The sequence below is a fragment of the Poecilia reticulata genome, chromosome 2, assembly GCF_904066995.2.
Source record: "Poecilia reticulata chromosome 2, P_reticulata-male-v2, whole genome shotgun sequence".
NCBI classification, from domain to species: domain Eukaryota; kingdom Metazoa; phylum Chordata; class Actinopteri; order Cyprinodontiformes; family Poeciliidae; genus Poecilia; species Poecilia reticulata.
Window position 1 is genome coordinate 32,920,284 of NC_088831.1, and position 21,159 is coordinate 32,941,442.

Below are 21,159 nucleotides of genomic sequence, written 5' to 3' on the forward strand. Positions count from 1 at the left end.
ATTTTGGTAATGGATTTATGACTGAAAAGTAATAATGCTTATAATCTTGAACACATAGAGTGTTTAATGGCCATAGTGGCAGCATTATTCTGTGGCTTTTTTCCTTCAGGAGGGACATGAAAGCTGGTCTGAGTGTATGGGAAGATGGATGGAGCTAAATCCTGGACAATATTGAAAGAAAATCTGTTAGAGACCACAAAAAAAATAAAATGCTGGGAGCTGCAAACAAGTCACATACATACACAAATATGTATATTTTTTGAATTTCTGATTATTACCTCTTGCAATCAGCCGGCAGTAATGCATTCATTAAACGTGCAACGCACTAAATATCTTCCACCAAGTACCAAGATACTAAATAGTTACGTTAGATCTTTATTCCTGAATAGATCAGTTATCATACAATGTCTTTGATGCATTTAGAGAAAATCAGATTTCATGGCACAGATCGAGTAAACAAAACAATCATAGGGGGCGTGGTAGACCCTGTGGCTGTAGGTTGTAGTTTTTATAATATTATTGCTTTCATCACAAAGGAGGAATATTATGGTCCCTAAAAACGAAGATTATTTCAATTTATTTTTTTTTTTACAGGCCCACCAAATCTAACCGGTAACACGTAAGTTGAAAATCTAGTGGTGCCCTTGTTAAAGCGGCACTGACTTACTGAAGATTGCATTTTGGTATATGATGAGACAAGAAAGGCTTTCTAACATCTTAAGGATTCATATGATTGTTTTGTGCTTATCGGTTACAGCTATAGAGTATTTCAACTTAAGTGTTACATTAATAAGCAAGTGAAAATTGCGTATCGTTGTGCCCAGTTTTACTGACGCTAATAACGCATTTGTAAATATAGTATGCATCATCTAGCAGCACTTTCTGTATTCAATCAGATAAAATCTTTAAAGCGCACATGGTAAAATAGTCTGTATATGAAATACCAAAAAATACAGCTGTGAACAAACATGAAAATGGGAACAAGGTAATATAGTTAAGGCTAAACATCTTTGTCTATTACCTTTGTATAGCTAAGTCAGTAAGAGGAGCATGCAACCAACGTAACATTGCCACAATTTTACAGTAAACAACAAAAGCAATCAACTCAAAACAAACATGTGCCTTTCTTCACTACAGATTAGAACCAGTGTAATGTAAGTTTTCAGTGGTGTAAATCATATGGCTTTGTGCAATTGTCCACTGTCTGTAAATTCACTAATGAAATAGTTTTTTGTTTTTTTTTTGGTCTTTTTGTTTTGTGAAATCAACAAATTGTCATGCCAGAAACTGAGATTCGGTTCTACATGCGTCGCTTCTTACATGCCAGATTGTGCTAATTGTACATCATCCTAAAAAAGAAAAAAAGAAAGGAAAAATAAACAGAAAGAGAAAGAAAAATAAATAAATCTGAGGTCTTTCATTAGAGCAAGAACACTTACATCCAGGGACAAATGTGCTCATTTCCATCCCCCTACTTTATATAAGGTATTTGTGCACATATTCTACAGCTCCTTTAATATAAGAATATTGTCCGTTAATAAATACGGAATAGTACAAGGATTTCAGGTTCAGAAAAAAAGGAGATAGCAGGAGTTAAAATTTGTTGTGTGCTTTTATGTAAAGCGATCCGAGTTCATTTTCCTAAGTTTAGGTGGCAAGTGTCCGTCCATCCTCCCGCCTCCTCCCCCAGCTAGTCGCTGCAGCTTCGGGGGCAAGTCCGCCACCGACTTACTGATGGGCTCTGTGCTGATCTTGGAGGCCTTCCCAGCCTGTTTGTCATCAGAGACGCCGGGGACCGAACTGATTCGCTGCAGCTTCATGGGCAGGTCTCCGAAGCTGTAAGTCATCTCTGAGGTGGTGGAGCTCATCCTCAGCAGTTTCTTGGGCAGACCGTCCCGGCCCGTGATCTTCTGCAGCTTGGTAGGCAGCTTGGTGGTGCTGTCATTGTCCTCCAGCGTCTCCAGGCAGTCCAGGGAGCTGTTTTTCTCCCCACTGTTGCACAGGGAGGGCGCCATGAGGGGCGAGGACAGAAGGAGGGCCTCCTCCTGCTCTTTCACGCTATAGGGAGGAGTAGGGACCTCGAACGTGGCATGAAACTGAGAGTAGTCCACCTTGAAGAAGCCCTCCTCCAAGGAGATGACAGGAAAGAACCGGTGTCCCCAGAGAACCTCGTCCTCCGTGTACGACGTCCTCGCCTGGCAGGTCATCCCTGCCAGAGAAACACAAGAAACTTTTAAGCTTCTGGAATCATATAAATGAACGTCTTCGCTGTGCAAAGAAAGCAGCACTGAAATGCTCTGTGGCTCCGATGTGAAACAATGTGGCTCTGATTCAATTATGTGCTTGGCGCCGTTCCATAAAATCAATAATATTTCCAACATTATTCGTGCTATTTTTAGATTACAAAGCAAACAATACTGTAAACATAACAGCCCCATCGAAACAACATTTATTGCATTACAGAGCCAGCTCCCTGAATAATAAGCCTAATTGATTTTTATTTTTCTGCACGTGATGTTTGCAAGCTCTTTCCAGGCTAATTTGAAAAATAATTAAGTTATTTGCTGTATAAGTTTTATATGAATTACAAAATATTTAATCTTGAAAGCCTCAATTAATTTTGACATAAAAGCTAAGAAAAAACTGGAAGCATATTTGTCATGCAGTTACGACACAGTGCTAAACTTGATATTAGCACTTGAGTCCATTAATTCAGATTTGTTCTTCAGTGTGCCTTTTAGTTCTACAAGCAGTGCCCTGCACAAGCTAATGTATTTTATCGAGATTTTATGAAAAAGGCCCATGCAAAGAAACGCAAATTACCAAAAAGATGTTTTGTGAGCACCAAAGATCCAGAGCTCAGGTGGGACAAGCTGTCAATAAGTCAACTGTTAGCTGTAAGCTCCACAAATTGGTATTTAAACAAAATTGGCAAGAAAACAGCAATTTATTGAAAGAAAGCTCTAAGAAGTCCTGCTAGCAGTTTCCCATAGGTCATATAGAGCACACACACGCACGCACGCACCCCCCCCTGTAAAACCTTGCTTTTGTAACAACACAAAATATGAAGAAGTATGAATAACTTTGCATTGGAGTGCTACAGGTTAAGGCTTACCTATTGTGTAAAGATAAAAAGTTTCGTTTTGTGATATTAAAGTAAAGAAACAAGGTTCTCAGAAGAAAAAAAGTAACTGCAGAAACAGATTTTTCCTCACATCACCTTTTATGCTACTTGCTTTTTCAGTTCACATCTTAAGCTTGGCTTCTAGCTACAAAAGATGATAGATTAAGATAGTCAGTACTCCCCGTGAGTACTACATTATCACAGAATATGTCCACAGGAAAACATTTAACTTTTTTTGATGCAACAAAGGCAAATTAAAACTCATGCAAAAGCCTTTAAATTTTACATTAGGAATTTTGCACATCCATTAAAATATTTCAGGTTAAACTGTTCAATCGTGTCCATTTTAAAGAACAAATTGAAAACAAAACGTCCTGTTTTGCATGTGCTGGTTGTTTCATCTGAGTGTTTATGTCTGCTCCAAATCACACCATGATAAATTTGGAATAAATGCTCCCCCTGTGAAGAAACATTTATTCCATTAAACCCCTGCGACAAACCGCCCTTCATATCCACAAAAGGAAATTAATACAGTTAGCAAACCCTGTCTTTAAAATTAGTCAACACAAACATCTTTTCATGCAAACTTATTGGAGGCTTGTTAGTGATTACTCATCAACGATATTCAGCAGCTCCTGTTGTAGCTGTCTAATATTACACACTGCTGCTTAAAGCAAAGCCCTGCGAGTCTCATAATATTAACATTCAGCTGTAAAAATCTGTTTTTAACGTCTTGCGGAAAATCAGCAATGGATTCTGAAAGTGCTACTACATCATCCCATCACATGTGGTGTTTTGCCTTTTTTACTTCTTGAATATAAAAAGCATGTTTGTATCCCTACCTTTCAAATGCACAACACGGGTCAAAAATGGACCGTTTGAATTTTCCGTTTCATCGTATATCTTTTCATAAAGCTTATTTGACATCAAAACATTTTATCATTCACTCTTCTAAGTATTGCACACATATCTGTGTCTTGTTCAGTAGAAATAATTTTATTTTTTTGTTCCAACTTCGTAAGCAAGTGCAGTTTTGAATTCTACCTCAGGTTTACGCACATGGGAGAGAAACAATCCACCTACATTTACTATAGTTGTGTGATGAAAGGCTGTATTAGGTAATGGCTAGAACTGTCTATACAAGAAGACCTAGAAGGAAAGTTGGACAAAACATTTTCTTCCTCTTGAAATGTTTTGAGTGGTGGAATCAGAGAGGTGAATATAACGTATATAAAATATACAACATGTTTGCTCATTTGATTTCACTATAAACAGAATAGTCGTTTCATACAAGTTTGTATAATAGTAAAAACGGAGCAGAGTCTATGTCACACAAATGTGTTGTGGTCATTTGTGAGGTATGTAAATGTGGAAATGGTCACTTTTCACAGGTGTGGATTCAAGTCATGTGCCTTGGACATGTGCCTTGAGTCAGACTCGAAACACAAATTTTATGACTTTCGACTTGGCTTGATGAAATCATAGAAGAGTTTGGACTTGAATCTGACATTAATAACAACGCCTCATAACTCTACTTGACCCCTCTGGCACAAAAAGATTCCATATCTTACACCAAACATAATGTGCATTTCAAAGGAAAAATGCCGGGAGCGCCAAGAGGGAACCGTGTCAAACGTGTGATCCAGCCCACCGTGTACACGCCGCCATTTAGCAATATTTCTTCCTCTTGTTGCTACAACAAGCACTCTGCATCTACCATGCTGTTTACCTGCTTTTCTTCTCCATCCTAGGATGAGAGAGCAATGCCTCTGTGGGTGGTAGAAAGGTCCTGCGTCCCACGCTATCAGGAAGGTGTGCACAAAGTTGGAAAAAGACAAAAATAGCTGCACATGGCATCACCCAAACAAAGGGTAGGCTGGTATACAGCATAGCTCTGTGCCATGATATTAAAACGCTCATTACAAAGAACCTGAATTGATCAAAGGTGTTTGGAAAGCTGTGAACTCTTCCTTAACATAAAAACTTGAAATTAAAAAAAATAAAGCAAAGGTAAAGATAAAGACAAAAGTACAAAGCAAAATGTACGAGTATTTACATTCTTGTGTTATTTTTTGTTATTTATTTCAGTTTAATCAGTATGTCACAAAAGCAACGCCTCAGTACTACAGTTAGATTTTATGATACTGCTATGCTAAAATTCTTTATCTATCTATCTATCTATCTATCTATCTATCTATCTATCTATCTATCTATCTATCTATCTATCTATCTATCTATCTATCTATCTATCTATCTATCTATCTATCTATCTATCTATCTATCTATCTATCTATCTATCTATCTATCTATCTATCTACATACAAACTTGTAAGATTCAATTTGTTTAAGTGAAAAACAATTACATTCAGAACAGGGGCGAGCATATATTATTTATCATGATAAATTTCTTATGAGATTTGTATTTATCATTTTCACATTAAATTCCAATTGATGTTTAAAAAAACCCTACGACTGTCTGTTTTATCCAGATTGTTATTGTGTTACTATTTTTCTCCACTGTTTGTTCAATAAAGGTGCATCATTAAATATCAATACATTTGAAATATGATTAAATACACTTATTTTGTCCATTTTAGAGGAAAAATTCACACTTTGCTTATCATTAATTTCCATAATCTACACATAAAACACAAATGTGAACAATTATATATTATTAATATATTGTTTATTTATATTGTATTATTATTTTTGTATAATGAAATGTGTTTTGCACAGACTACAAATACATTTTAGTTACAAAACTGAAGCAGAAAAGTGTCCTGTGACTTTCTAGAAGGTATTAATATATAGATTTTGAAACTTAGGCTTTGGTTGAAGCAGTTGTGTTTGATATAATGTGAAGACATCGTCTAACAGACTCATTTGCAAGATGAAGAATGTGGCTTAAACTGAATAAATATTTCTTTGTGAGGACATTTGTATCTCAAATGAATCCAATTAATCCACTTTTTGCTCATTATCACTGGTTTAATCCGAACCTAATATTGTCCGTGCAGACATTTGGTTCCCAAAACTGAGGGGCACTTGTTTACTGTGAGACACTGCTGCTGACAGCCAGAGTGTCATCATCCCAACTAGAAGCATCTGCAATTCCGCCTGATTCCCAGTGCCGTGAGATAATTCACTGATCACAACCCTGCACACAATCACAGATGTGCAGGAGACTGAACATCAAGTGCGTTTGGGGTATTCACAATATTACTTCAGCTCTATTGCTTCAAAGTCTCAGTGCCTTTAGGCTCATGCAAGCGTGCTGCGGTGAATGAAGCGGGCAAAGCTAATGTGAACTTGAGGGCCAAAGCGTTTGAGAGTTAAGCGTGAATGGAAATCCTATTCCATAGTGAGCCTGTTAAACAGCCTCCAGCCAAAACATTGTCGCCATCGACATACGTGGTCACGGCGTACCAAATCTGAGGAGATCTTATCAAGAAAAACTGATTTTTTTCATAGGCTCGGAACACTGACCTAATCACCATCAAAAGTTAGATGCTTTATTGAACACTGGACTCAGTGATGCAATGCTAAGCTGAAATCGATACTGTAAATACATGGCTGCAATATTAAAAACAGCTTAGCCCATGTATTACAAGCAATGAAGTTGTAAACCGATGCTATGCCTAAGGCAAAAAACTACCGCAATACACAACACTCTGATAGTTTCATCTTACATCTATTGATAATGCTCTGTTGGTCCTGCGGATGATGCAGGAGTTACTGTAAGACCTCTGTCTCCTGTGTGAAACCCTGCCTCCTGTTTCTGTTTACTCCACGTCTAAGACAAGCAGCCCACAAAGGAGGCTCTCAGATAAGATCATTCTTCTAAAACTAACAACTGATGGTACTGGACACAATCTCTAAATATAACAGTTTTCACTTACATTCATTATTCAACGGCCAATGCCGGGGCACTGCATAATTATAGACAGAGTTGCATCACGTATGTTCAATTGTGTTGCAAAGACCTGCTGTTCTGCTACGCCCACATTCATATGGCACACACTGTAAGAGATAAAGCACTAATATTGAACTGTGCACCTCCGCTCTCAGCGAGGCCATGACACCGTTTAATATTTGATAGAGATGCAAACATTATGTTAAGTATATGTAAACATTATCAGACAGAAACCTCAAGTGGTACAGTATGTCCTTGTAGCCTAAAATAGCAGCGGTAAAGAAAGGGAAGGCAGATTTCGTTATTTTCTGCTGTTGCTGTGCATTATTCCCAAAATAGGAATCCAGTCAAATGAGAAATCCCATATCAGATTGTCTGTCGTATTATTGGTAAGGTCTTATGTAACTCTGTAATACACGGCTGCCCGGCACTCTGTGTTTCTATGGAAACAAAACTGTTGGAATGAGTACATGTGACAGCCATAAACCTTTTCACTGCTCCATTTGGTCAAAAGTAACAGTGACACGACACGAAACAAGAGTGTCTCTCTCTCTCTCAAAGACCCCGTCAACAAGAGAGAGCATTTTTCCAGCAAGTGCGGGTTCTGATCATACATAAAGCACCAGAGCCAGAGAAATATTGTTTTCACTGTCAAAGACTTATGACCTTTTAAGCACACAACCACAGAGTTAAAAGTGCTGTTTTTAGTGGAGTCTGGAAATTATATATTTTGGTGACGTATCTTCAGTGAAGCCCAGAGCTCTTGTTATAAATGTCACCTTTAATAAAGCACAGGGCAAGTCCCTTTCTTCTCCTATCTGTCACTCTTACAATACACTGTAAAGTGAGTATTGGTGCAGAAAGTGTGTGTGGGTGTGTGCGTGTGTGTGTGTGGGAGGGGGGTAAGCATGTACCCCTTTGAGGTGATTGAAGGACACGGAAACGTTACTCAAAGGCAACTTTCCATAAGTGGTAAAAAAATACATTTTTTTCATAAGAAAAAAAATGTTTTAGCACTTTAACCTATACTGAAGTACAGAAATAAAAAGGACTAACAGCTAAAACTGAGGGGTATTTTTACAAATCTATTTTCATATTCTAAAGTTGTGTCTGTATATTTTCTGTAGGTTTGATTTCCAACCTACAGAAAATGGAAAGGAAGATTTGCTTTGAAAAACATTAGCAAGCAAATACAACCTCTGGCAGAGATTACTTATAAGGGCAGGCTTATAAGTTATTGATTGGTGTTATTTACAGACCAGAACTTCTTGTGTTATGAGAATTGCTTCAAGAAACAGTCTGCTGAAAGCTAGTAATTAAACTTACCACAGGTGAAAAAAAGGGAATAAATAAAAGCATCTCTTTACAGAAAAGTGGCAGGGATGTTGGCAGGGATGTTACAGAAGTTGGATTCATTGTTTCTTGCAGTGAAGCCTGCTGAATATTGTTTTGCAAATTATTTTTCTAATCAGAAAAATTGTTCAAATTGTGCTTAAAACTGTTATGCATTTTAGAAAGCAAGATATATTTCCATAAACATTTGTTTCTTTAAACTCAATATATTATTACAGTATATATGCATGGACTACATAACATAATGCTAGGATACAAAGGCTAGACATTAAAAAGATGAAAGCTCTGAAAACAGATGCAGCTAAATGTGCAAAAATTGGCAACTTTTTCACAAAACAGTGCTCACAAGTCACCGTGTTATGTGGTGCTGCTGAATATAATTTTATATGTTTGGCACAATGGCCCGTAACTAGGGAACTTTGTCTAGTAGCCCATCAGTGAGAATGAAGAAAAAGCAGCAAGCACCAGTCATAAGCCCACAAGTCCAGAGTGGTTAGGTAGGATTACTCATTGAGCGAATATTAGAAATAATAATGGAGTGCATGGTGTAGAACTGGTTTTTATGAAATGTGCCATGAGATGCAAAATGATTCACCTCATTCCAAATGACCTGAATTGATCAAAGGACTTTGTAAAAAAAAGGAGATTTGTGCTGAGAATTATGACGGTTTTAAAAATGTGATTTATTGTCAAAAGCAGAGCCAGGAGCTGAGACAGAACCTCTCAGGTCTTTAGACAATGATATACAGCTGCATAGACTATTGCACTGCTCATATGTATATTAATGTGTTGGAGTTGGCCATATTTCTTCATAACTTCATAACTTAAGAGGGAAAAAAAGAATAGAATGGCATACTGCCATTATGACTTTAACTTGGTAGTGTACTCTACCATGTACCTTGTAGAATACAGTGTGCTGTTTTTATTATTAGATTATTAGATTAAATATTATGTGAACACAAACTTGCTATTTGATTTAGCAGAAAACAGCATTGTGATATAAACAATCTCAGTGAAATCTAACTATGATGATCCTGTTTTCCTGCAGGGGGAAAAAAGGAGATGACAGTGTTAAAAGGAAGTGCAACACTTTTTAATTTATTTTTCTGAATTTGATATTGAATATTGTCATTTACTCTCTCATTTCATTTTTAAGGTTTGGATATCTCTGAGCACTTATTTGAACAAATAGATTGTGATTTTGTTGAAAAGGATGTGCTGTAATGTATATTGTTTGAGATGCGCACTCATGTTGAAATCAATCTACATTGTGAAGCAGCCCTCACTTGCAATGAATTGGAAATATTTTAGAGAAATACACTGAATTACAAGGTTTTACAGAACAGTGTCCAATGATTCAACATGTAAGATGATAATTATATGATTTTAATAATAGTAGGTTGTTATCTAAAGTAGGCCGGTCTGAGGCATGAAACTCCAGGGCTTAAAATGAGTTCCTCTCCGGCCCTGGAAATGACAGAGAATTGCATTAAATAAAGCTTGTGTTTGTGCTGCAGCTGCTTGGAAATGCCAAAATGAAACAAGAAAACCTCCAGTTTCTAACCCAAGCTGTTTAAGATAATCTTCAGGATAAAAACATTTAACCAAATATATTAGAATGGTGCATTACAAAGACTTAAAGATCCTTCATTTTAACTTTAAACAACCTAATTATCTCACAAATTATTCTGATTTTGCTTTAACTCCTGCCAAGGGTTTTAGCTCTAGCTAATAGTAAACATTGGATCACAAGCCACTCACATTTGCGTCAACAAATATCACTGCACAAGAGAACCTTGAGTTAGTTTTCCTCAGTCCAGACTTTTTGTGGGTTGTCTTCATAGCCTTGAAGATCTTTACATATGCTATGACACTCCTACCTGTTTGTACATCAATGATCTGTCTAATCTCTTATCTATGTGCCTGTGGTTAAGTGTTTATCTGTAGGGCCAACTGCTAAAGGTATGAATAATTGTGAAACCGCTTGCAGAGTTCAATCAGGCCTTCAGTGTTCAGTGTAATGATACATTCAGTGATGTCATTCTACTACAGGGCTTTTTTGTTCACCAGAAAAGGTATTAGCAATTAGCAATTCGATTAGGCAAATTAAGCATCCTCTGTTGTTTTAACAAAAAAATAGAGATTTAACTATTCTACATATTGCATTTAAATACTGTGGTGGTTACTAATGCTAAAAAAAAGCGGGAACAAAAATGCTCTCTTTTCTGTTTTATCACATAGAGTTGTTATTAAATCAGTCTCAAACTGTTTTGTGATGCTTGGTGTAGAATTATTTATTCCAGCATTTATGAATTTGATGATTAAATTATTATTATTATTATTATTATTATTATTATTATTATTATTATTATTATTATTATTATTATTATTATTATTATTATTATTATTATTATTATTATTATCAAAGTACTTACAAACCATTTGCATCTTTTCTGTTATGCTTTCACCATTTCATGTTTTCACTATGTCATGGTACTGGGTGACACTGCTAAGTTAAAGCTCAGCAGTGTGGAATTCACAGTGTTCTGCTGCATCAGAATGGGGTACAACACTGTAAGTTTTATATAAACCATGCCATGAGGAAATGAAATAAGTGCCTATAAAATGGTTAGGTTTTTTTAGATGAATCAGTCAGACAGTAAGTAATCATTTCAGCCATTTTTCCCACCTGCCTAGATGTCTTAACACCGTATTTATAACTGGCTTAGAAGTGAAAATGACTGCACTATAAATAAGTGACTACAAGGGTCTTTTTCTACATTAAAACACACACACAGGGATAAAACAGAAGCTCAATTGAGGCAAAGAATGAACCAAATGGGAAAAACACCACTGGAATCGGTAAAGAGCCAGTTCCTCAATCAGCCCTTTAGAAGAGAAATTTGTGACTCTGTGGATCCATTGCACTTCTAATTTCAGTAAATCGTTATCTGTTCCCCTCAGTGACTCAGTATAAGACAACACCAGTGCATTTCAAACAGTCTGTGGAGTGGCTCTTTTCAGTAAAGTGCTGCATGAAATTCACAAACACTCCTGAGAAATCAGTTGTGTTCTGCTTGTTTTTCCAACAGTCTAAACAACCTGTATTACTAGGAATGCATACGATATTTATGTTATATGCTTTTCATTTATGAGCTTAATTGTCATGTAGTTAGTTCAATGTGCAGACTGATAAACACCTTCTGTTAATTAGCAGAATAGTGAAATCAGCAAATAGTGAATCAGCAAATCATACAGCAACTCAATGCATTATTCAGGTGTGGTAAAGACAACTTAATGAAGTTCAAACAGAGCATCGGACTTTGAACTTAGCCTGGTCCAATAAGTCTCAATTCAGCTAAAACCATAACATGGTAGGGTCAAAGTTCAGAAGATACATGAGAGCATGATTCCATCCTGTCTTACATCAACAGTTTAGGCTGTGGTGGTTAGGGTTAGGGTTAGCTGGTACTGTTGCTGACCCTCTGCATCCCTTTATGACTACAGCAAACTCATCTCCTGATGGCTGCCTCTAACAGAATAATGTGAAGTCGGTAGGTGATGGAGTTCACTCAGAGGTGTTCAGCTCTTTTTCTGTGATGAAAAATATGGTGTTAAAATGCTTGCACAACAAAGGTAAACATTGAACAGGGAAGTCTTGCCGCTTCTGCTTTTGGAAGTTTTATGTCCTTCAGCTAGGCAAAGACACAGCCACTGTTTGTTGAGAAGTGTCTACAGCGCCTCGACTTTATTTAGCATAGTCCACCATTTTACAAAGCTCAAATCATCTCAAAATGGATTCTCAAACATGACAGTACTCCAATGACCTTCACAGTAAACAGATTCCAATCCAATAGAGCACATTTAGGATACTAATGAATGGGAAAGTCACATCATGCATGTGCAGCCAAAAATCTTCTGCAACTTTGCAATGCGCAGTCAACTCAATATGGACTCAAATCTCAGAGGACCGTTTCTGATATTTTGCTGAATTTGCACACATGTCTTTAACCGTTCTGTCTCTCCCCAATTTTTGTGTAATTACTATCAATATAAGCCACCAGCTCCACAAGAAATATTATTTTAAAAAGCTATCTAAAGCTTTTTACACTCGTGGAATGCCTTTCACGAGTGTAACATAGACGTGTTTCCAGTTTTGCTCCATTTCTCCTACAGAGATGCAAAATAATTACTGCCAGAAATATTTTTGAAATACCTTATTTGATTAAAATATTTCAGTAATAGATTTGCAGCATGCTAAGCTGAGACCTAAATGACAACATAACATAATGGTAAGAAGTTTAAATCAGAAATAAAGTAAGAGGGGAGAAAGGTGACCAAATGCTACATGTAAGGATTTTTTTTTAATCTAGCAGAGACTATAAATACTCCCAAAAAAGTTCAGAATCCTGTCTAAATGGTGAAAATGAAATAAAAAGATATCCATAAGGAGGTAATGAATACAGTATCAGATCAAATGGAAAAGTGCAGGATATGTCATCTCCCCTTTGACAGCCAATGCACAAGATGGCGATCCATAGTGATGCAGACCCAAGACTCATATCTGTACATATTAAGACAGCACTTATCATCACTGCAGAAAGGTGACCAAATGCTACATGTAAGGATTTTTTTTTAATCTAGCAGAGACTATAAATACTCCCAAAAAAGTTCAGAATCCTGTCTAAATGGTGAAAATGAAATAAAAAGATATCCATAAGGAGGTAATGAATACAGTATCAGATCAAATGGAAAAGTGCAGGATATGTCATCTCCCCTTTGACAGCCAGTGCACAAGATGGCGATCCATAGTGATGCAGACCCAAGACTCATATCTGTACATATTAAGACAGCACTTATCATCACTGCATGCCTCCCAGTTACAGCACCACTCCAAACACAGATGTTTCTGCTCTGGTGTTAATAGCATCAATCAGATGGGATGGTAAACTCATAGCCTTGCTTATGCTGGTTGTTGAGACACAGCGGAGGATGTCAAGCTGTGTCATGAGAAGTTCAGTCATTACCTATCATGCTTAGAATATGACGATCTTGTGCTGGGTGGTCTGCCCTGGGTGACTGGGGAGCTCAAGGCTTATGTGGGGAACCTTAACAGTGATTCCAACTGGGCACAAGTGTGAGATTCTCATGGCATGATACCCTTGAGTAAAATACCAGGGTTTCGTTGTATTTTCACAAAAACGTCAAAGTGGAAATACATAACACGATCAAACTGCTTCCACTTAAAATAATAAAAACAACATTTATTTATACTATTACTAAAATGTGGACAATGATGTCTAAACTTAAAAACTATTACCTGCAATATTCTTTAATCATTATGATTTTAGCATAAGTAAACATTGGGAAGAAACAAAATATAGTTTTCAATTGTTTTCTGTCTTTTTGCAGAGGAAAACCATGAGATTTGTTTCTTTAGTTTCATTTGTGTTGCGCAGGTTTTTTTATCCTTCAGATGTAAGGTTTTATTTCTTGTTTGCATTAGCTCATGATTTTCACCTACGTTACCTATCACTAATCCTCCTCACTTGTCTTAGGAAGTGTCTAAGTTCTTAGTCATGCTTTTGTCTTGTGTGGGATTCTTGTGCATTCTTATGAATGTTTAGTTGGTGAATACTCAGGTCCATGTCAATCTAATTTTCGCTACGCCACATCTCCGTTCACATTTTGACTCTTTGTCATCTCTGCCTTCACCAATTGTGACACCATACAGCTGGAGAACATCCCTGTCACTCTGGTATTTTATCGGACATTTAATTTAATTCACTTTAAACTGTAGAAAAGTTATGATGGGAAATTTAAAAAATAATAAAACTTTTAAAAAATAATTTTGGCTTGGCTGGATTCAACTTTAAAACCCTCTTGAAGAAACTACTCAAGCTATTAACTCAGCCAAGACTATGCATTATTTAGGAACATGGAAGAAAAACTGAAGGCATTTCGGCGACCTATTTTATGGCATGCTTGGGTAATCTTTCAACAATAGCTCAAAATGAAGAACGGAGTGCATCCAAACTTATTTCTGAAAATGCTGAAGTGTAAAACATAGTTGACAAGGTGTATATTAATCCTGTAAAAGTGTGAAATCCCTCCAGGTTCTCACATTTTGGGGGAAAGCAAGGGTCATGATATATCCAATATTCATGTGACAGCTGGAGAAAAATCCTCTCCTGAATCCACAAATTCAAGCTATATCTTGACACAGGTCTCACTGGAAACACATTTTTGACAGAAAATATCCTGGGAGTCAGGGGATAAGCATGCAGATATGCTACATGCTCAGATTCTCTGTCATCTAAGTGACAGCGATGTTTTAAAAAATGAATTCTTGGGGCTTATTCTAACCATGAGCAGGTGGACACTGGAAATACAAACCGCTGAGTGGGAGAGATTACAGCTGCACTATCTGCACTTTACAGTTCAATTCAACAATTTCCAGACTTAACAGGTTGATTCTACTGTAAGCCGAGTGAAAGTTAAGAGGTGAGGTGTTGAGAAGAAACTTTAAGATTCAGATGGCCAAGAGCCATCTTCTTTCCAAATAAATGTACCTTCCTAGATAAGAAGTAGCTCTGCATCCTGGTTCTATGAAAGTGAGGTGAGTGACAGCAAAGATAAAATGGGTTCTTTGGTGGCTGAAATAGAAAAGCACTGTAAACCAAGGCATGTTGTCAGTGTTTCTTGATAGTAGCCGAGAAAAAGAAAAGAACAAGAGATATTCACATCCTCGGCCATCTAAGCTTACCCAGGTTGGAGAAGATACATACCTTAAACAATAAGGTAGCATACGCAAAGGTATAAAGAAACAATTTTTGTAGCATATGTTTCACATGTAATAACACAATCAAATTTCCTCACGTGAAAACGGCATGTTTTTTTACAGCACGCGTTTCACATGTAATTACATGACTGAATTTAATTTTATCTTCCACATTAAACATATGAGCTTCACATTTAACACTATAATGTCATTTCCACATGTGAAACTTCATGTATCTTTCTACACGTCATGATACCACATTATACAAATGATCACATGCAAAACACTTGGAATTAAACATGTGTAATAACATATTAAACATATTTATGAACAAGAAGATTGTTACATAATTCAGCCGAATGTATACTGTTTTCTCATAAACTGTCCATGGAACCACATTAGAGAGATTACATGTTATTCTTAAGGGTTTCACATGAATATCACATTGTGTTGTTGGGGTTTCACATGGCTATGATTTCATATGGTATTGTAGGGGAGTTTCACATGCGCATCACATGTGAAACTATTGGTTTCATACGGTGACTTAACTTATAATCATTTTCCCAGAAAGGCTTCAAAGGGACATCATATGAAATCATTACATTTTATAGGTCATTCAAACATTATGTGTTGTGCCTTACAGTTGTTTGTGTTAAATTGCAAAAGGGAGCCTTGTGGACCTTTTAAAAACAATTAACATGGTTTTGTTTTCAAGTGTTGTACATGTGCAAAATATGTGCTCTATATTTGTTCACATATCACATGAAATTTCACGTTGTGGTGAATCACATTCGCATACGATCAGATGTTTTTGGATTATATGATTTTTATTGGTTTATAGTCATCAACAGTCTAGGGGCCTGGTAGCAGAGGCCAATCTATTTCAACTCTGTGAAATCATTTCAGCACATTCCCAATCTGTACTTTCAATTGGATAAATTAGAGCTATTGTGTGATTAAACAAACCCATGGCGCTAAAGCAAATGACTCTCAAAATTGCCCACTACGTGAAAATGAAGGTTTGCTCAAATGGGCTTTCTGGATGAACAAACACAGAGCGAGTATTGGATCATGGGAGTCAGAGAGGAGTTCTTCGTAACCTTATATTTAGTGACAAAATCTCAAATACCCTCTTTATTCCTTAGTCTATCTCTGTCTTCACGCACAGGCACACACACACGTATACTCAGTCATCAAAACCATGCTGTCAGCATCATCCCCTGACAGTCTATCACCGCTGTGAAAACAGCTCGAGTGTTATGTATGAGAAAAATACCAGCAAAAACAAGCATGAGAATCTGGACGTTACTCACACAGAGCGCCATCACACAACTCTCGCCGTTTTTATCCCAGCAGGGCTCCCATTGTTGAGCACTTGGCTGCAGCTGAATCTCCTTCCATGAAAATGCCAATACACCAACAATGGATTATGTGGGACAAAAGTTAATTCAAGACAATTAGCCAGGTCTTAGTTTTTTCCAAATTAGGGAGCAGCCTTTGTCTCTTTGTTGGCTTTTGTTGTCGGTCTTTGGTGGCACTGCACAAAGAAATGGGAACATGAGGTGACAGGTGGTGAGTTTAAATCTTCCAGTCTACTGTCCAGAAATTCAGCTGTCCAGAAATCTTACAGAGTAAAAGATACCAATCTAAAATTTTAACAAAATAATTTAATTGCATTTGAAGACAGAAAAGCAGCTATTTCTATTCCTGTTAAAATATTATAACAAAGTTCCCAGACCTGTGTATATATTGGAACTTTGTACTATTTATTTTTTACTTTGATTTTGACACAAAGTTTTAAACAGAAGTATGGATTAAAAAACTTGTAAATCTGTGCATGGTTTGGGCTTTGTTATTTTGTTTTGAAATAAAATGATAAAACTTTTTTTTAAATGAAATTAGCAAATCATTTTTTTTATTATCTTGCTTTAATGCTTGACACAAAAATAAGCTTTATATTTTGCTAATGTACTGTTGCTAATGCACAGACCTTCTGATGAAACTTGTCATGGCCCAGAACTCAATATGCATATGTGCATTTAAAGGGAGTCAACGCTTTTCACTGAGAGCTGATCATCTTATGGTAAAAGATTTTTCAGCAAATTATGGTATTCTAAGCTACATCAACCATATATTTTATTTTGGATTTAGGTAGCTGAGGCAAAAATCAAAACTAAACATGCAAAAAAAAAAAAAAAATTGGGTTAGTTTCCTTTAAAAATTTTAAGCAGTCTCACCTTGATACAGGTGATGGGAGGAACACCAATTTACACGCCATGGCTGTTCAACTTCAAGTATGTCTAAACATCAGAATTTTTATTTTTTATACCTGACGGAAAATTGTAGCAGCAATTAATCAGCCAGCTGGCTGGCAGTCCACAGTAGCATGCTGAACTTCACATTCAACTCAATAACATAACCGGTTCACTCAGCATTTGATGGTGTCATTTGAAATACTTTAAACGTTTGTAATATTTGAACTGTTACTTAGCCAGACTTGATCATATCCCAGTGCCTTTTAGAAAGTTTGCAAATTATGTAAAATTTTTAACCTGGTTTAATAACAAAGAATTGTTAGATCAATAGTTTTTTTGTTTTTTTTCTCAATTTCACATGATCATCTGCAGACTGCTGGAAGAGCTGTAGAAAAACAATTGTACAGAAAGTACACTCATAGGACACACTAGTATTGCCAGATTAGGAGGGTTTTTGCCAATTTGGGTGTCTTTTTAACACATTTGCGCTGGGAAAAAAAGCTGGTTTTTAGAAAGTAAAGGAAATTCTATCAAAATAGTTGTCATTGTGTGGTAGAGAAGTAAAAACCTTGTACATTTTAAGAAAATGCAGTGTACTTGGACTCATTTTATTTGTTGATTTATTTTGAAATGTCTTCTGTCAAACGTGACACAACAATTAATAGTCATTAGTAGTGGTTAATCAAGTGTAAATATGAAATTATATTGATCAATGTAGATGGTATAATTTTAACATGAGCTTTGACAAAGGTTCAGATTTGCTCTAAGATTTTTCTTTAGTCGATACGTTAATATTTGTTTCAGCTGGAAACTGTCAGTCAGACCTGGCAACCCTGCTGGATATATGCAGATAAACGTTTCTAATTTGTGTGTAGCTGGCATATAACTGATGACACTGTTGGATACTCTATGTACATCGTGCAACTATTCTACATTGCAAGATTTTAGATGCAGAACTCAGAATTTGCCTAAACTAACTTCATAGTAGTTTTTAATGAACACTAACAATTATTCCATAAACAACAAATAAGATCAGACATTATTTACGCAGATTTTGTTATCATGGCCACATGTTCACATCATCAGTTTCTATGGTGACCACCATCAAGTGATAAAAAAAAAATCAAGAAGCAGGCAGTGACCCGTTTTTCACAGTTTGACTTCTCAAGGATGCAAATAAGTACCCTCCCCCGACACACACACACACGCACGCATACACACACACGCATACACACACTTTCAGTTTTGTCTTACTGCGAGGCTGGATTCCAGTTGTTTGCTGCTCTGCGATTTTATTTCCTCCCATACAGCATAAGCTGAGCAGTTAGAACAAGAAAGAGGATGATGGAGGTGGGGGGGGCACGGGGAAGAGTGCTGCCGTGGGGGAGGGGAGAGCCTTGGTGCTGAGGCAAATGCTTGAGTGTGGAGGCTGTTGGAAAGAGAAGGAAAGGGAAAAGGAGCAGGGCTGCCAACCATCTCCACACAAGGTGGGGAGTCAGGCAGGCAAAAGGAGCATATGGCTGCGGGCCATTAACACAGCCGGGAGAGGACATATTAGCAAGTGAAGGCAGAGCTGAATGCTGCCATAAAGGGAAGCACTTGAGCAAAAAAATGTCAATCAATGGATTTCCTTTAGGCTAAACAGCCAGTATTGGTCCAATAGGGGGAGAAGCACAGACTCTGTCAACCTGGACTGGGAAAGATTTTTTCTTTATTATATACCGATACCAGATAAGATTTTTTTCTTCTTCTTCTGTAAAACTTAGTGAATTAATAATAGCTATAATCTCATATTGATCTCAGTTATTACATCTTCTTACGGTAAGTCACGAAGAGGAGTTACAGCTGGAAGCAGGCAGACAAAGGAAGGGATTTTTACGCCTTCAGTGGTCTCACACTTGGATGGTACTTTAGGAGAGAGGAACTCAGTGTTGAGGAAGAATCCCTATTATGTTTTCTTAATTTTTTTTGTCACTTCAACCAGACAGCATATTATTCCAGTAAACTGAAGCCTGACAGAGACAAGAATAGAATGGAGAAATCCCAGAGGAGTCAGTCTTTAGAACATGTTCACGTGATCCTGTGTTTGGGCCCCAGGATTGATTCACCTGCACTTCGTGGGACCGTAACAATCGATGCTTGTCATAGAGTAACACTGCAAATGCAATACGTGATAACCTCTCCAACAAGCAGAGCACAATGATATCTCAGTTTGTGTCATGTAACTCTAATCTCTAACTGGAGTTCTGTAAGGCAATGATCAAACCACACACTTCAATGAATTTTACTGGGATTCTATTTGAAGGATCAATTAAAAGTAGAGCAAAAATAAATAAAAAATTTCCACAAGAAATAATCTATAATAGTGTAGTGTGCAGGTTCATTTAGCCAACTTTACTCTTTTACCCCTAAATAAAATCTATTTTCCGTCAGAAGCCATCTAATTAGTAAATAGTGTCATTTCATTTTGGAATAAATCCAACCATTCCGTGGAGGCGTCAAAAGTTTGTTTGAGAACATAACTAAACAAAAAGAACAGTGAAGACCAAGAAATGCAGGGATAATAAAGTTCATCCTACAGACATGTTGAAAGCATGAAAAATTAAACGGGTGCAACTGCCGACCTGACAAGACATAACTGCCCACCTAAACTTACAAGCCAGGCAAAGAAAGGGCTTATCAGAAAGCTGCCAAGACATCCATAGTCTTGCAGCAGCAGACATCCATAGCTGAATATCATAGTCACGTGTTACACGAATCTGGTTAGCAAAGAGTGGCAAAAACAAAACCATGTTAATTGTTTTTAAAAGGTCCACAAGGCTCCCTTTTGCAATTTAACACAAACAGCTGTAAGCCACAACCCAAGCCTGTGGAAGAATACAAATTCATGCCACACTAGTCAGATACTGGTTTGTCAAAAACAGAACAATAAGTTAAAAATGAGGATTGATAATTGTGCAAATGTTCAAATATTTAAATACTTATTGAGGTCTCAGCTCTGAGTAAATAATTACCAAAGAGGCATCCCTCTCAGGCTGGGGAAGAGAGCTGAGGGACAGGCAGTTGGTTCCAACTGAGACGTGTTGCAAAACTGAGAGATCTTGCAGCTTTGGTCACACAAGTTCATCCCCATGTATTCCACCACGCCTCCTCTGCCAGTGATTTGTTTCCATCCAACAGGGACCTGACAAATCCCTAAAGACACAATTACTGTGCACCCCCTTTGGGAAGACGGCACAGTTCATCTAAAAAGGATAATGAATCCAGGATGTCATAGCGGCTGCGCTGCAATGCCCATTATCTTCATCCTGAGCACAATTATTGGATGTACACTCGGTAGATTACGTTGTTTGTTTTTTCTAAAATTAGTAATGTTAAGTTCGCTGTTTCTTATTACAATGTGCGAGCAAAAGCAGGCTGTCACAGTGATAAGTACACACAAAATTAGCCTCACAACAAATCTTATAAAGCTTATGAAAAGTCATGTTTAAAGAGCGAGAGGTGCTGACTTGTCTTCCTGGTGATTTTGTGGCAGGGATTTTTGCTCATTAGTAATGGGCAGAATTAAATTGCAAATGTAGCACATTATACACAACACAGTGCAACGCAACACAGGGTATTCAAAACACAAGATGGACCAATTATCACCTCTATGACACTGTGTAAAACAAGATGATGTGTTTAGCTATTATTTACTGCATAAGTGGCGTGACAGAGTGCACAAAATTTTAAA

General features: G+C 37.1%; 1 protein-coding gene across 1 annotated transcript in view; it reads right to left on the reverse strand.

The window, feature by feature from the left end:
• Window positions 1-362: 362 nt before the first annotated feature.
• Window positions 363-21,159, reverse strand: part of kcnj3a (potassium inwardly rectifying channel subfamily J member 3a) — a 42,381-nt gene continuing 21,584 nt past the window's right edge. Inside the window, exon 3 of the mRNA XM_008403978.3 lies at window positions 363-2,209. Within this exon, the coding sequence (XP_008402200.2) occupies window positions 1,614-2,209 (596 nt within the window). The 3' untranslated portion in view covers window positions 363-1,613. The remainder of the gene's footprint in view (window positions 2,210-21,159) is intronic.